At 44.4% G+C, this 18344-nt stretch overlaps 1 protein-coding gene across 10 annotated transcripts in view; it reads left to right on the plus strand.

Annotated features, from left to right (window-relative positions):
* Nucleotides 1-18344, plus strand: part of MINK1 (misshapen like kinase 1) — a 274895-nt gene that overhangs the window by 83014 nt on the left and 173537 nt on the right. For all 10 annotated transcript variants that reach the window (XM_073623000.1, XM_073623005.1, XM_073622998.1 and 7 more), the window contains one exon: nt 16422-16487. In XM_073623000.1, coding sequence (XP_073479101.1) covers nt 16422-16487 — 66 coding nt within the window. The remainder of the gene's footprint in view (nt 1-16421; nt 16488-18344) is intronic.

Below are 18344 nucleotides of genomic sequence, written 5' to 3' on the forward strand. Positions count from 1 at the left end.
ATCTCCACTCCAAAACGCCTGAAGCTCAAACAAGTTCTGGAACTTTTTTTTTTTTTTTTTTTTTTTTAGGCAGATTTGGGCGTTTTTCTACTTTTTTTTACATTGGTGACCTTTTGACCTGTACAGAAAAATGCGGCAAAAATCGCGCGACTTTCTGCCTGAAAACGCTACGGTCAGGTGTGAATGGGGCCTTAGAGGGACTTTCCATTCGCTCCCCATGTCGGGTGACATTGTGACCGTCTCAGAAGGGTCATCATGTCCTTTGCCTACATAAGCTGGCCATAGTTTGATAGAATTTCGAATGAAAATTCTTAGGAAAAGAAGGTTCAAAAAAGTTTGTTTATCTTTCTAAATATTAGTGGAGTCAAATTGACGTTCATGAATTTCTTACAGTGTATGTGGTTTTCATAAGGTAAAGTCCGTTCATTCCATAAAAAGCATGCTAAAAGTAAACAAAATCTTTCGGGCGACAAATGTTTATTATTCTTTTTTCGTACAAATTTTCCCAAGAATTCAAAATTCTATCCCTCTACGGGCCAGCTATAGCCTGAGGCTGACGGGAGAGTGTCTGTCTGTCCGTCTTCTCCTCCTCTTCTGTCATCTTACCTGTTATTGTCTGATCTGCACAACAGCTGAAAGCCGAACAGGATTTCGGTGTTAAAGCGGGGTTCCGCCTAAAAAAAAAAAAAAAAAACAATTAAAAGTCAGCAGCTAGAAATACTGCAGCTGCTGACTTTGAAAATGAGGACACTATTAGCAGTGGCGTTTATGGGCCGTTTTCTAAACGCCATAAAATCGTGTTTGGGAGTCGTTTTTCTGACCATAAAAAAAGACGAACGCTGATAAACGTCGATAAACGCTCAAAAACGTGGCTCACCAGCATTTTTTAACGTTTTTGATCGATTAAAAAAAAAAAAAAAAAGCTAAAAAACGCGGAAAACCGCTAATAAACGCTATTGCAAAAACATTGAAAGACTCACTGCAAAGCTACTGGTGTTTTTTATAACGTTATTTTAACGTCCAGTGTGCATGGAGCCTTACCTGTCCAGGGCGCCCGCGATGTCCTCACCGGAAGCCGATCCGTCACCTCGGCTCTGGGTGGGGGGCGCCGGCATTGCTAGTAAGGGAATCAGGAAGTGAAGTCGCGCTGCGCATTCTGAGGGGTCCCTGCAGTCTTCTGGGACCTGTGTATCTCCAGAAGACAGTAGGGGAGGGCGGAGGACATGGCGTAGATCTCCGCGGATTCTGCGTCGATCTTTCGTCGGAAGTGGGAGCAAATACCTTTTATTAGACAGGTATCGGGCCCCCCCTTCCCTCCCTGAAAGGTGCCAAATGTGACACTGGAGGGGGGGGGGGGATCCGGACAGCAGAAGTTCAATTGTTGGGTGGAACTCCGCTTTAAGGCCTGTACACACGATCAGAAAATCGCCCGATGAACGATCTGCCATTTGTAACTGATCGCTAGTACGGTGCTTTCGACAGCCGATTCCGAATTTTGGGATGACAAAAACTGCATGTGCAGGCTCTAAAATGTTTGTCGTATGTGAACACGGCGTCCGTTTTTCGTTTTATTCAGTACAGTTTTCGTCCGAAAAAAATCGCAAGAGCAAGACTACGCATGCTCAGAAACGAAAGAACACCAACAAAACAATTCAACGCATTGGGGGTTATTTACGAAAGGCAAATCCACTTTGCACTACAAGTGCAAACTACAAGTGCAAAGTGCACTTGGAAGTGCAGTCGCTGTAGATCTGAGGGGTAGATCTGAAATGAGGGGAAGCTCTGCTGATTCTATCATCCAATCATGTGCAAGCTAAAATGCTGTTTTTTATTTTCCTTGCATGTCCCCCTCCGATCTACAGCGACTGCCCTTCCAAGTGAAATTTCAAGTGCAATTTGCACTTGTAGTGCAAAGTGGATTTACTTTTAGTAAATAACCCCCATTACGTCACTTCTGACGTTGAATTCTATCGTATGAGATTTTTCGTATGTTGAATAACCTCTTCACTTTCAATATGAGACTAGCGTGCATCACTAGCGAAAATTAGTCCGATAATCTGATCGTGTGTACCTGCCTTAATTGCATAGCTCCCAACTGTCCCTGATTTGTCCCTCTATCCCTCATTCCTCCTCATTTCTCCTCATTTGTCCCTCATTTTTGTCTGATCTATAGAGTTGTATATAAAATGCACTTTTTATCTTTCAAAAAGTGTTTCCCAGGGCTAAACCTTTCATCTGATTTCTAAAATTGCTGCATTTGTACATTTTAAAAGCCAATAATAGAAGAATAGTAGTGGTAAAAAAAGCACTTGTGCATTTAACTAACCTTTTTTTTTTTTTGGGGGGGGGGTTTCTCCTTTAAAGCGGAGTTCCACACAAAAATGGAACTTCCGCTTTTCGGAACCCTCCCCCCCTCCAGTGTCACATTTGGCACCTTTCAGGGGGGAGGGGGGTGCAGATACCTGTCTAAGACAGGTATTTGCACCCACTTCCGGCATAGACTCCCATGGGAGTCTATGCCTCTTCCCGTCCCCACCGCGCTGTCTCCTGGGAAACACACAGCTTCCAGGAGATATCGGGGACCAGTTACGATGCGCAGCGCGACTCGCGCATGCGCAGTAGGGAACCGGGAAGTGAAGCCGCAGCGCTTCACTTCCCGATTCCCTCACCTAGGATGGCGGCGGCAGCTGACGAGAACCGAGCGGGTTCTCGGCGTCGCCTGCCGACATCGCTGGACCCTGGGACAGGTAAGTGGCCATGTATTAAAAGTCAGCAGCTGCAGTATTTGTAGCTGCTGGCTTTTAATATTTTTTTATTTTGGCGGTTTAGGTGGACCACCGCTTTAAGGGGGTGTGGCAGGGGGGCGTGTCCTATGCCTACATACATTTGCTAGTAGGTGTCCCTCATTCCCATCTCAAAATGTTGGGAGGTATGTAATTGTCTGCTATGGAAGTTGAAGGTGGAGAGGAGCTCACTAGGGAGAAGGTGGACATCGTATCTGGGTGCATAGGAATGGAAGTTTGTGTTCTGAACTCCTGCTGGGGTGTCATTCAAAATGAACGACACCCCAACATATTAACGTACACTACCGTGCATTGGGGTGATGTATGCACTTTGCAATGCTTTACTGTGGCGTGAGCGAAGCCCTAAAGTGCACCTGTTGCTTTGCAAGGGTCAGGTTCCCTTTTTTGTTTTTTTCTTAGCTGAGCAGAGCCAGCAGCAAAACCTTAGCAGAAAGGTCCTAATCACTCTTGTGATTATAAACATTCCTTCCTCTCTGACCACTGCTTCCCCCCCCCATGTTTATCTCCAGCAAGGATTTCACCTTCCAGGATATCCTGCTGTGCTATGGAGCCCCGTCCCCCTCCACACTTGCGGGTGTTGATAGGCCCTGTCATTTGTGTCACCAGTAAATATTCTCTGCTGCTTTCTGAAGGGTTGGTGCCTGTAGAGCTGCAGAGCCGTGCTGCAGTGCAGTATGGGATATGTGCCAGCGGCTGGAGAGCAGCTCCATAATGCCATACATCCGTCTTCCTACCCAAGTCTTCTGATCTGTATATATACTCTGCCAGACAGGATCAGCTTAATGTTATCCACAGTCCCATCTCCCTTAGCTGATCTGTGTATACTACACTGGAGAGGTGCTTTCCCCTCCCTCTCTAGAAGTCAAGCCAGGCACAGTTGGCTGCTGGTAAAGGAGCAGCTTTTGTCAAACAATAAATATTTTGAATGCATAGTGAAAAGGTCACTGCCAAAACAAGGTAACATTAGTCCTTAGGCCCCCATATACATGGGCACAGAGGCCTGTTCAGTGTGAATGAGGCGTTCGTTTTAATGCGCGTGGAGATGCATGCAGGTAGACAGTGTTAATGAATAGACACGCGGTGGCACAGCCACGTTGGACAGGGGTGCAGGGATCGGTGTGTGTGTGTGGCCCTGAATGCAGACAGTGTACATCCAGGGCCACACACCCACTCATGCATGCCTGTTAAATTTCAGCTGTGGTCTGGCACCCCTACAGCACCTGTGTGACCATTTTTAACACTGGCTGTCTGCACATAGCTCTGGGTGGCACCTGTGTGTCCATTTTTAACACTGGCTGCCTGCACGCAGCTCTGGGTGGCACCTGTGTGTCCATTTTTAACACCGGCTGCCTGCACACAGCTCTGGGTGGCACCTGTGTGTCCATTTTTAACACCGGCTGCCTGCACACAGCTCTGGGTGGCACCTGTGTGTCCATTTTTAACACCGGCTGCCTGCACACAGCTCTGGGTGGCACCTGTGTGTCCATTTTTAACACTGGCTGCCTGCACACAGCTCTGGGTGGCCCCTGTGTGTCCATTTTTAACACTGGCTGTCTGCACACAGCTCTGGGTGGCACCTGTGTGTCCATTTTTAACACTGGCTGTCTGCACACAGCTCTGGGTGGCCCCTGTGTGTCCATTTTTAACACTGGCTGCCTGCACACAGCTCTGGGTGGCACCTGTGTGTCTATTTTTAACACCGGCTGCATGCACACAGCTCAGGGTGGAGCCACATACATAGACGAATGCCTCATTAACACCGTATGGGCCTCGGTGCTTGTGTGAATGAGGCCTTAAAGTGCACATGTGGAAAGGAGAAGCTGCGCTGTTTAAAGGTTCAATCCAAACAGTTGCTTGTAGGTGTCAGGATGTAATAAAGTGACAGTTCAAATTCAGGTCCAAGTGAGCCTAATCAATGAAAATATGCCACCACCTTTATAAAAAAACTTGCTTACCAGATGGCAAGCAAAACCAGGCAGATGGCTATAGCCCAGCCAAGGCCTTAGTGTGGGAAGATTGTCTGGACAAGTGTATGTTGAATGGTTGCATGGGTTCTCCAAATACCCCTGGCGCCGTGGGACTTAGATATAAGGACTCAGCACCTCAGCGGTGCATAGGAGAGAAAACCAACCATAGCATAATATTGCTTCAACGAGATTTATTATAAAAGTTCAGTATTGCACTTACATTTAAAACGTTAAAATTGCGCATATTCAGCAGAGCCAGCCGGCTACAAACAAATCCTGTCCTCCTAGCGGGACGGCGTGGTGATGTCAGCACGTATCCTGATCGTTCCCCATTGACAACGTCATTCTATGACGAAACGCGTCTGGAGGAGGATACGTGCTGACGTCACCATGCTGTCTCGCTAGGAGGATGGGATTTGTTTGTAGCCGTCCGGCTCTGCTGAATATGCGCGATTTTAACGTTTTAAATGTAAGTGCAATACTGAACTTTTATATTAAATCTTGTTGAAGCAATATTATGCTATGGTTGGTTTTCTCTCCTACGCACCGCTGAGGTACTGAGTCCTTATATCTGAGTCCCACGGCGCCAGGGGTATTTGGAGAAGCCATGCAACCATTCAACATACACTAGTCCAGACGATCTTCCCACACAAGTAAAGGCCTTGGCTGGGCTATAGCCATCTGCCTGGTTTTGCTTGCCGTCTGGTAAGCAAGTTTTTTATAAGGTGGTGGCATATTTTCATTGATTAGGCTCACTTGGGTGTTTGTTTGGACCTGAATTTGAACTGTCACTTTATTACATCCTGACACCTACAAGCAACTGTTTGGATTGAAGCTTTAAACAGCGCAGCTTCTCCTTTCCATATCTGTGTATATCTCCCAATAATCTGCTGCTCCTTGGACTTCTCTCTTTTTTTTTTTTTTTAATCATTATCTGTCAATATTATATGCTTATTAAGCACTTTTTTTTCTTTTTTTACTAAAGTGCACATGTGCCCAGCCCATGGATGTTTAATTACAGGCATACCCCGCTCTACGGATCCTCACTTTAGGGACGCTCGCCAATACGGACACATTGGTGTTTATGGGAAATCTTGGTCAGCTTGACATGGCACTGCTCCTGAACCGAAGTGACAGGGACGCCAAACTTGGGGTGCACCGAGAGGGGACCCAGAACTACAACATATCCGATTTTTAGGGTCGGCCAGCTTGCCTGTTGTAGTCCTGGGTCCCCTTAATGTTCTCCCCAAAGTTTGGTGCCCTGTCACCTAATGGTTTGGGAGCAGTGCCATGTCAAGCTGACCAAGATTTCCCATAGAAGTCAATGTTAAAAACCAGGAGCAGTGCCATGTCAAGCTGACCAAGATTTCATGCTCTGGTCCCATTGTGTTCTTAAAAGTGGGGTATGCCTGTATTCCATCTAGACATTTAGTGTGACACAGACTAGCGGCGTTCTATTACCTTGAACACCGCTGCTTCATTCCTGAAATTCTACACACACCCTGCTCTCGGCCAGGCTCATCATTTAGAATCACTACGTTACAAGTCAGTCTACTGGGACCCTGCATATATCACTGCCATTTGACCAGATCAGGGCAACCCTTATCAGCGTGATTTTATGTCTTTGAATCCCACAGTTTATTTCTATTATTATAGGGCCCTATATGTACCTTGTTATCAACCGCGGGCATATCACGCATTATTTCAGGTCACATTGCTCTATATGTCACCTGTATTATTCCGGCTTATTATAGAGAGCTTCATCCACTTCACCGGCATATTATAGAGAGTTTCATCATATTTATATATTTTGTTCACATATAGTTTTATTACATTCACTCTTCACATTTACTTTGCACGTTGTCTAAATATTTTTATCAATATATTTTCTCTTTTTTTTAATGAGAAATATTTTTTACACATTTTTTCCTTTCACCTAATAGTAATTTCTTTTTTTGATACTTATCACCTTTCATATATACACGTTATAGAAGTACATTCATTATTATATACACGTTTATTGATAGGATTCACTATATATATATACACACATATATATTTTTTGCCTACACATGTACATATACACATCTTTTTTCACATTCTTTGTCATCTATTTACATGTCACGGTTTTGAAAACATTTCTCAATCAGTTAACACACCAAATAGCCAGCAGATGCCAAGACCTCATTAAATTGGCTTCCAGCTGAGACTCAGTGACCATCTAATTGGGCAATCATGTGATACTCCATTGAGCTATATAAGAGTTTGTCTTTTTAATATTTGTTAGCTATGAGTAAGCACTCAGTCCTGAGTGCGAAACGCGTCAGGTTACCTGTACTTTCTGCATGACAGTCTTGTTATTTTGATGATCCCATTTTTTCAATAAAGTGAAGTTTTTTGACTACATCCGGTGTGCGGCATCCAAATCTTCTCCTCCATTCAAGCCATGTCAAGCTGACCAAGATTTCCCATAGAAGTCAATGTTAAAAACCAGGAGCAGTGCCATGTCAAGCTGACCAAGATTTCATGCTCTGGTCCCATTGTGTACTTAAAAGTGGGGTATGCCTGTATTCAATCGCGTATTCTTAACAAAGTAGTATAAGCCTTCACCTCTCTAGCTGCTTGTATTGTGGAGTAATTACTTCTCAAAGATCACAACAAAAATCTCTCTTACCTAGGTGGATGCGGCATCAGTCTAATGCTGCATCTGCCCCTCGCTGGCTCTCTGGGTTCTCACAGCTTCCTGAGCAGAGAGCTGGTGACTCTTAGTCACCAGCTCTCTGCTCTCTCCCCCCCCCTCCCCCTCGCCCCGCTCACTGGAGTGCTGAGGCATGTGGGCAGATCTTGACTTCATTGTTGCGATCTTGCCTGAGCCTGGACCGGCTCTGTAACTTCAGCCTGCTGTCAGCTGAAGACGGGTGACAGGACTGCAGAACGAACTATCCGTTAACAGCTCTCTGCTCTGCACCCCTTGCGCTCACTGGAGAGCTGGGCTGTGGAGGGGCAGAGGAATGGCTGGCACAGGCTCTCAGCAGCTTGCTATGGGAAAGTTTGACCATTCTTCCAGAAGCGCATTTGTCAGGTCAGTCACTGATGTTGGGTGAGAAGGCCTGGCTCGCAGTCTCTGCTCTAATTCATCCCAAAGGTGTTCTATCAGGTTGAGTTCAGGACTCTGTGCAGGCCAGTCAAGTTCCTCCACCCCAAACTCACTCATCCATGTCTTTATGTACCTTGCTTTGTGCACAGTCATGTTGGAACAGGAAGGGGCCATCCCCAAACTGTTCCCACAAAGTTGGGAGCATGAAATTGTCCAAAATATCTTGGTATGCTGATGTCTTAAGAGTTCCCTTCACTGGAACTAAGGGGCCAAACCCAACCCCTGAAAAAAAAAAAAAACCTGCACCATAATCCTCCCTCCACCGAATGATTTGGATCAGTGCACAAAGCAAGGTCCATAAAGACATGGATGAGCGAGTTTGGGGTGGAGGAACTTGACTGGTCTGCACCTGATAGAACACCTTTGGGATGACAAATGCGCTTCTGGAAGAATGGTCAAACATTCCCATAGACACACTCCTAAACCTTGTGGACGGACTTCTCAGAAGAGTTGAAGCTGTTATAGCTGCAAAGGGTGGGCCAACTCAATATTGAACCCTACGACTGGGATGCCAATAAAGTTCATGTGTGTAAAGGCAGGTGTCCCAATACGTTTGACAATATAGTGTACATATAAATGTTACACACGGTATATGTTCATGGGGGCAGCCATAGGCACTCATGTTTTAAGGTTCTGTTATTAGCGGTATAGTGTGTGTTTTATATGCTGTAAAGTCTTTTAGCCTAAAACTACCAATACAAGTGAATAGCTGTACACAACACCTGCAGCTCCCCGGGAGAGGGAAAGCACCGATAATTTTATGCTAGAAGACACAACACACAAATGTCCATATGCATGAAGCCATTTCAAGGCTTTAGATGTGGTCACATGACTGTCAAACCTCTCTTCAGCCTTCTTCTTGCATGGCTGGTGGGCAGGGATTAAAGAGGGCAATGAACCCCCACAGCAGGATCCACATGTGTCCTGTAATTAACTTCAATTCCCAGCTGAAAGTGTCTATACACTAGATGGGTACTGCCACCTGTGATGTTCCCACCTGGACCTCCGACCAAAAATGTGGTCAGAACCTGGTCAGCTCTGAGCGGAAATCGGTGACTGTAGCTGTAGGTCAGGCGGCTGGGTGGATCCCAACAATATAGTTAGGATCCTTTCAGAGCTTGGGGCAGCTCAGGGCTGACAGCGGGCTTTAGCCTGCCATTGGCTGATTATTGGCCAGAGGAGAGCACAAGTAAGTGCACCCCTGACCCACAGGAGAAGTTTGGCCATACTTCTGTTTTAATTAAAGCTACAGAGGTATATTGCTGTGCTTGGGTGCGGCAGGTTTTTTTTTTTTTTTTTGACGGTAGTCAAAGTCCAAATGTGTACAAAGGAAATGCCGTGACTGAATAGAATAAAACGTGTGGCCTTGACGAATGAATGGGACTTCGGCATGAAGGCATCATGTTTCTATACATACAAGGACGTAGTCTGGGTGGTATAAAATTTTAACTGCTTGAATAGAATTTATCTCCTTTGACAGGAGGTTTTTTATTTTATGTGTTGTAACATGTAATATCTTTTATATGGATCTGTGAGTAAAGTAATATCGGAACTAGGCTAAATTGGGGGATTAACCACTTTCTGACTGGGCCATAGTCACGAATTTCTACCGAACTTGCGCTTCTCGCGTGACCCCCTGGAGCGATTCAGCTCTCTTCTCTCCTCACACGCGATCCGTACAGCGTGTGAGGAGAGCAGGGAGCCGGTGCAGCAGCGTGAGTGGGCTGGTTCTGAAAAAAGAAGTCATTTTTTGGATGTTTCCATTGTACTGGTGCTCCAGGGCTTCCAAAAGTGTAATTGAATAGTCAAGAAGTTAAATGTGTAAATTTATGCTCCTAGAACACCTGACGGTGCTCCCTGAATGTTGGGCCTCTCTATGTGGCCAGGCTGTGTAAAAGTCTCTCACGTGTGGTATTGCCATACTCGGGACAAGTAGTAGAATGTGTTTTGGGGTGTAGTTGCAAGTATGCCTATGCCATGTGAGAGAAATAACCTATGACAATTGTGAAAAAAATAAAATATTAAAAACTGAGCATGCCTCATACTTAATACCTTGGAATGTCTACTTTCCAAAAATGGGTCGTTTGAGGGATATTTGTACTTCCCTGACTTGTAAGGCCCCTTTCACACGGGACGGATCCGTGTTGATCCGCCCCGTGTTTATCCGCTGCTCAGCGGGGATCGCTCCGCTTTCCCCAGCTGAGCAGGCAGATGACAGGGCGGGACCCGCACACTGTGCAGGGACCGCCCTGTCAGATCTCCGCTCTCCCCTATGGGGGATCGGAGGAACACAGACCGTCTGTCCGTGTTCCTCCGATCCGCTCTGCAGACGGATAGAAAAATAGGATTTTCTTCCGTCCGCAGAATCGGACGAGAGCGGAGGCGGACGACATCGGGTGTTAGCGGATGTACATCCGCTGACACCCGCTATCCCATAGGGATGCATGTATGTCCGTATTTCATCCGAAAACGGATGGATGAAATACGGACATACTGTCCGCATGTGTGAAAGGGGCCTTAGTGTGTCAAGAAATGAGATAGGCCGACAGTACATCAGGTGTGATCAATTTTCAGTGATTGGCACCATAGCTTGTAAACTCTCTAGGACCCCTTTCACACTGGGGTGCTTTGCAGGCGCTACAGCGCTAAAAATAGCGCCCGCAAAGCGCCCTGAAACAGCCGCTAAAGTCTCTCCAATGTGAAAGCCCCGAGGGCTTTCACACTGGAGCGGTGCACTGGCAGGATGCTGAAAAAAGTCCTGCTAGCAGCATCTTTGGAGCGGTGTATACACCGCTCCTTCACCGCTCCTGCCCATTGAAATCAGTGGAGCAGCGCGGCTATATGGCCGGCATAGCGCTGCTGCAGCGGCGCTTTGCGGGCGGTTTTAACCCTTTTTCAGCCGCTAGCGGGGGGTTAAAACCGCCCGCTATCGGCCGAATACCGCCGCTAAAGTGACGGTAAAGCGGCGCTAAATATAGCGCCATTTTTACCGCCGACCCAGCCGCAGTGCGAAAGGGGCCTAACCTCCACAGAGACCAAATATACACAGATTTTGGGTTTTTTTTACCAAAGATATGTAGCAGTATAAATTTTGGCCAAAATTTATGAAGGAAAAATTACCAATTTGTTAAATTTTATAATGGAGACAAAGAAAAATTCATTTTTTTTTTTTTTACAAATTTTTTGGTATTTTTTTTTTTCATTTTATAGCGCAAAAATAAAAAAAAACCCAGTGGTGATTAAATACCACCAAAAGAAAGCTCTATTTGTGTGGGGGGAAAAAAAGGACAAAAATGTCATATGGGCACAGTGTTGCATGACTGAGTAATTGTCATTCAATGTGCGTGAGAGCGCTGAAAATTGGTCTGGTTAGGAAGGAGGTATATATGCCAAGTGGGCAAGTGGTTAAAGTGTTTAACCACTTCAGCCCCGGAAGATTTTACCCCCTTCCTGACCAGAGCGTTTTTTGCGATTCGGCACTGCGACTTTTTAACTGACAATTGCGCGGTCGTGCGACGTGGCTCCCAAACAAAATTGACGTCCTTTTTTTCCCACAAATAGAGCTTTCTTTTGGTGGTATTTGATAGCCTCTGCGATTTTTTTTTTTTTTGCGCTATAAACAAAGTAAGAGTGACAATTTTTGAAAAAAACGCATTATTTTTTACATTTTGCTATAATAAATATCCCCCAAAAATATATAAAAAAAAAAATTTTTTCCCTCAGTTTAGGCCGATCGTATTCTTCTACATATTTTTGGTAAAAGAAAATCGCAATAAGTGTTTATTAATTGGTTTGGGCAAACGTTATAGTGTTTACTAAATAGGGGATAGTTTTATGGCATTTTTATTAATAATTTTTTTTTTTTACTAGTAATGGCGGCGATCAGCGATTTTTATTGTGACTGCGACGTTATGGCGGACATGACGGACATTTTTGACACGTTTTTGGGACCATTGTCATTTATACAGCGATCAGTGCGATTAAAAATGCACTGATTACTGTGTAAATGACACTGGCAGTGAAGGGGTTAACCACTAGGGGGCGGGGAGGGGTTAAGTATGTCCTAGGGAGTGATTACTAACTGTAGGGGGATGGGCTGTATGTGTGACGTCACTGATCTCTGCTCCGATGACAGGGAGCAGAGATCCAGTGACACTTGTCACTAGGCAGAATGGGGAGATGCTGTTTACAACGGCATCTCCCCGTTCGTCCTCTCCGTGAGGCGATCGTGGGTATCCCCGCGGCGATCGAGTCCGCGGGACCCGCGACCCGACTCACGGAGCTCCCGGCCGGCGCGCACGCAATGGCACGGCGGGGAATTCAAATGGACGTACAGGTACTCCCATTTGCCCAGCCGTGCCATTCTGCTGACGTACATGGGCATGCGCCGGTCGGGAACCAGTTAAGGCATTTCTTTAAGACTATGCCAGCCCCTCTATTAGAGCTGCACAAATCGTCAAGAATCGTTATCACAATTTTTTTCCCCCTTGCGATCTTGACAAAGGGTTTCCCGATCTTCCTGATCTTTGGTATGCAAAGATTTTTCTCTCTGCTCAAAAGTCAAAGTCTGGGCAGTCTGCCAAGTTTTAAAACATTCTATCAGTGGAAGGTTATGTCTAAACATTGTATCAATTTGTCTTTTACATCAAATGAATACACTTCTGTATGTAAATTAGGAACCTTTAACCACTTAAACACTAAACCTTTTTCTGACAGTTGTTTTCAAGTTAAAATCTTTTTTTTTTTTTTTTTGCTAGAAATTGCTAGACGTTACTTAGAACCCCCAAACATTATATATATATATATATATATATATATATATATATATATATATATATATATATATATTTATATATTTTTAGTAGAGACCCTAGAGAAAATGGTGGTTGTTGCAATATTTTATGTCACACTGTATTTGCGGTCTTTCAAATGCAATTTTTTTGGAAAAAATTACTTTAATGAATTAAAAAGTAAAAGTAAAGTTAGCCCAAATTTTTTTTATATAATGTGAAAGATTTTATGCCGCAAGAATCGTGATCTTTTTATCCTAAGCAAAAAAAAATTGTGATTCTCATTTTGGCCAGAATCGTGCAGCTCTACCCTCTTATTAGAGGCTGGCATAGCACACTATGTAAGTTCAGAATCGTGCAGCTCTGCCCTCTATTAGGGGCTGGCATAGCACACTATGTAAGTTGTTTTGAAAAACGAGTGTTCTAAATACCGAATTTCAGCTGTCTTCAGGCCGTTCACATGACTCGCGGCCGCTTTACAGCTCCGATGGATGTCTTCTGCGGGAGGAGCCGTGATCTCCCTCTGAAGTCACCCGGGGAGCTCGTCTCCTCCGCAGAATCCATCCATCGGAGCTGTAAAGTGGACGTGAGTCACGTGACCAGCCTGAAGACAGCGGAAATTCGGTATTTAGAACACTCGTTTTGGAAAACAATTTACGTAGTGTGCTATGCCAGCCCCTAATAGAGGGTCTGGCAGTGAAAATTTTAGGTTTTTCTTTTACAAGAATAGTGTAGGGGGGGGGGGCAGGGACAGACAGAGGGAGATGACAGGCAGGACAGAGGGGGTGAGGGGGGAGAGAGGAGAGCTGAGTGCAGGCAGCGTATGACGGAGGGATGCACTCTGACCACGGTGGTTGTGGCTGAGCTGCCCTGATTTTCGTGGTCAGTGCAGAGAGGGCATACAGGAAGTGGCAGGTTCAGGGAGGGTTTTTTTTTTACAGTTTAGAGAGGGGCAGATTACACAACACAAGCTATAAAAATGCACTGATTACTGTAAAAATGTCACTGGCAGGGAAGGGGTTAACACTAGGGGGCGATCAAGGTGTTAACTGTGTTCCCTCACTGTGTTCTGAAGGGGGGAGGGGACTGTCTAGGGGGGAGATGACAGATCGCTGTTCATACTTTTTTATGAACAGACGATCAGCCTCTTCTTCCCTCAGAGAACCGGAAACTGTGTGTTTTCAGTTCTCACACACAAATCCAGGTTCTCAGTGTGTAACCAGCGATCGCGGGTGATCGCATCGGCCCCGGGAGGCGAGCAGCGCGCCCCTAGTAGCCACAGGGCAAAGCAACGTAACTTAACGTCGTTTCGTCCAGCTGTGCCATTCTGCCGCAGTACAACTGCGGCGGCTGGCCGGCAAGTGGTTAAAGAAGTCAATAGAAAGAGAAACCATTTGTGCAAGGTGCAGTAATCCATAACAGCCAATCATCTCTGACTTGGATGGGTTACCGCCTCTTGGCTTTTGCGATGCTTTCATAACACTGGTTACATATAGTTACATAGTCAAGTTGAAAAAAGACACAAGTCCATCCAGTTTAACCATAAAAAAACAAAAAAAACAAACAAAAAAAAAACTGATCTACAAGGAGAAAGCCCCCAAAATGAAGGTAGCAAAATTTTACCAGAGTTGGGCCACCTAATAAAGGAAAATGAAGTCTTGGGTATTAATTGGCTCCATTCTCCAAGATACAGCTACAGGTCAAAATTGCATTAAAATAATATAAAATTAGAATAAGAATGGTGCTACACCAATCATAAATGTATCTTTTTATTGATACCAATAACAGAACTTTCCGTTCATTTATTGGTTTTTCATGTAACATTTCCATACTCCTTCCACACCATTGGAACTGCGAAAGGCATGGCCTTTTATCTTCTGGTTTAGCCAATGACGCAGATAAGTTGCACATGTAATGCAACAATAACGAGGGGCCCAACTCTTGTCCTGTTCCCCTATTTTGCATCCAAACTATAGGTGGTATGCCTTTTTTTTTTTTAACCACTGCCGTCCTACTGCACCTTTGACATGCAAATGTAACTTCGCCACAAATGTAGCAGAAGTTATCTACATCTTGGCTTCTAAGGGAAAATATCACGCAACTTTTCCATGGAAATGTTAGGCCATGGAGCTTTCGCAAGCCACCAGGTGTAACTGTATGATGCGTAGATCTGACCAAGACAATTGTACCTTGTGATAAAAGAACGATAAATTTACACTTAGGTAATAATCTTTAGTCTCAAAGTAAAGATACATTTATACACTTCCATGTGGTACCATTTTCATTGTTCTACCATACTTTGTGGAGAAGATACAAGGTATTATGATCATCAGACACCTCCCTCCCTTGTAGGCAAATTATACTCGCCTTTATTGTGAATTATCTTGAAAACTTTAGCCACCCAGCACCTTAACCACTTCGGACCGCCCTCCGTCGTTCTACATCTGTACTTTGAAGAGGAGTATTCGTTGTTATGGCAGCAGCTAGTAGCTGCTATCCTCTTCTTCAGCGGGCGGTCCGCTTCAAGATAAAAGTGGTCTCTGAGGCGGATTCGCCGCGAGATCACTTTTATCGGAGGCGGGAAAGGGCACACCCCCCCTCCCGCCACGCTCCGGAGCTGTTGGCACCGCGGCGGCGATTGGATGTTGCCCCTTGTGTGACATGGAGACGAGTGAGGGGAAGATGGCCCCCACCCGTCTCCATATCATTGCAGGGCGGAAGCAACGTCACCTCTGCCCATAGCTCTTAAAGGACCTTTTTTTTTTTTTTTTTTGTATTTTTTTTTTTTTTTGTATTTTTTTTAAATGACAAGACTTTTTTTTTTTTAATTTTTATTGCATTTTAGTGTAAATATGAGATCTGAGGTCTTTTTGACCCCAGATCTCATATTTAAGAGGTCCTGTCATGCTTTTTTTTTCTATTACAAGGGTTGTTTACATTCCTTGTAATGGGAATAAAAGTGACACTGTTCTTTAAAAAAAAAAAAAAAAAAAAGTGTAAAAATAAAAGGTAAAATAAATAAGAAAAACATTTTTTTTTTTAAACGCCCCCCCTGTCCCGACGAGATCGCGTGCAGAAGCGAACGCATACGTGAGCAACGCTTGCATATGAAAACGGTGTTCAAACCACACATGTGAGGTATCGCCGTGATCGGTGGAGTAAGAGCAATAATTCTAGCCCTGGACCTCCTCTGTATCTTAAAACATGCAACCGGTAGAATTTTTTAAAGTCGCCTTTTAAGGGTAAAAGTTTGTCGCCATTTCACGAGCGGGTGCAATTTTGAAGCGTGACATGTTGGGTATCAATTTACATGTGAATTAACTTCACTGATGTCTTATTTTTTTATTTTTAAAAAAAAGTGTATTTTTTCCAAAAAAGTGCGCTTGTAAGACCGCCGCGCAAATACGGTGTGACAGAAAGTGTTGCAACAACTGCCATTTTATTCTCTAGTGTGTTAGAAAAAAAATGTATAATGTTTGAGGGCTGTAAGTAATTTTCTAGCAAATAAAACTTTTTAACTTGTAAACAACAAATCTCAGAAAGAGGCTCGGTCCTTAAGTGGTTAATCGCCTGTTTTCTAATCCATCTAATCAAATATGTAACAATTACCACATTTTATCTCGGAAGTAGATAATTTCCAAAAATGTGTAGACCAGTGTAAACTGAGTTCACGGATAACCCTGTGAAATTTTGTGTTTTGCAGGATCCAGCTGGGATCTTTGAACTGGTTGAAGTGGTCGGGAATGGCACCTATGGTCAGGTGTATAAGGTGAGACATGCTTTCCACTGCTGTCATACTTTATTTGTATACTGTATGTGTGTTCTGTCTAAAGTCCACCTCACTGCTTCTTCCTTTCCTTGCCGCATTATTCTTTGTCCTCTCCACCTTCTTTGGTTTGAGATATCTATAGATGAGAGATCCAGATCAGATAACCTCAGCCAATGGCTTACCTAAGTGGAAGTCTCTTCCTGCCATCTTTCTCCTCTCTTCACAACTTAAACATACATACTTGGCTAAAGTTCTTCTGCATGTTTATGGCGCTCCCAGAAGCAGAAGCTGGGGAAGGTTTGGATACCACCTGTGGGCCTGACTGCCCTTTAATCTTAAAGCAGTTGTAAACTGCTGGACATTTTTTTTTTTTTTTTTTTTTGTACCTGCAAGGTAATGTCATAATATGCAAGTATGCTTTACATACTAGCACATTGTTGCAATTAAATTAAAATGAAGCTCTTCCGAGAGGTCAGCATTGCAGGCGCTCTCATCTTCACCTGTCTTGCATCCGGGGTTGTGGACTCTGTGAGTGGCCGGAGCCGTGATGACGTCACTCCTGCACATCTGCACAGGAGCCGCAGGTCATGGCACAGGGCTCTGAAGAAACTGCACGGGTGGCCGTTCCTTCAGAGCGCATGTGCTAGTGATGTCACTGGCTGCATGCACATGAAATATCTCTTAAATATAGGATTTTAGGAGATATTTACACTACCTATAGGTAAGCCTTATTATAGGCCTGCCTATAGGTAAAAGCAAGAGATGGAGGTTTACTTCCACTTTAAGAGCTATGCCTATCCCTTTTCCCTTCCTCCCCTTTTTCCCATTTTCCCTCACTCTACCTTCAATTTCCTATCCTTCCTTACTCTTCCTCCCTCACTCTCCCCTCCTTTTCCTATCCTCTCTCACTTTCTGTTTCTGTCTTCACTTGCTCTTCCTTTTATTTCCTATCTTGCACGGTTTTCCCTTACCTTTCCTGTCTTGTCCCCCTATCCCTTCCCTTTACCACTATTCCTAGCTCCCTCTTCCCTTTCCTGTCTTCTCTCGCTCTTCCTTACCTCTCCTGTTTTTCTCTTGCCCTTTTTTACCCTGCCCTTTTTTACCCTTCCCATTTCCCTTGTCCTCTCTTCTTTCATGTTTCACTTTGCTTTGCCTTTTCTCGTGTTCTCTCTTCCCTTTGTCCTTTCTCCCTCTTTCCTTTTACCTCCTTCCCTTTCCTTTCCTGTCTTCCTTCACTTTCATTTTTCATGTTTTTTTTTTTTCTTTCTCATAGTCTGTCTCTCTTCTTCTCTCTTCTCTCTTCTTCTCTCGTCTTCTCTCTTCTTCTTGTCTATTCTTCCGTCTCTCTTCCGTCTCTCTTCCGTCTCTCTTCTCTTTTTTTCTCTCTCTTTCTTCTGTCTTCCTTCTCTCTTCTCTCTTCCCTCTCTTTCTTCTCTCTTCCCTCTCTTTCTTCTCTCCTCCTTCTCTCTTCTCTTTTCCTTCTCTCTTCTCTCCCTCTCTTCTTCCTTCCCTTTTCCCTTCGGTTTTGCTCTGCCCCATTTTCCCTTCCCCATATCTTTTATTTTTGCTTCTCCCCTCCTTTTTCCCTCTTTTCTCCTACGTCTTTTTCTCTCTATTCACTTTGCCATTTTTCCTTCATAACCACTTTTTTCCCCTCTCCCATTCCACTTCATTCTTGCTTTCTCACCCCTCCCCTTTTTTTTTTTCCCTTACTCCATCACAGTTTCTATTTTCCTCAAGCTCTCTTATTATTTCTTTACATCGTGTACAATTGTTTTTCTTTGACATCTTGTACCACCCCCCTTACACACACACTCACTCTCTCTGTGTGTCTCTCTCTCTCCGTCTCTCTTTCTC

Source organism: Aquarana catesbeiana, linkage group LG03 (genome assembly GCF_042186555.1).
Source record: "Aquarana catesbeiana isolate 2022-GZ linkage group LG03, ASM4218655v1, whole genome shotgun sequence".
Lineage (NCBI taxonomy): Eukaryota > Metazoa > Chordata > Amphibia > Anura > Ranidae > Aquarana > Aquarana catesbeiana.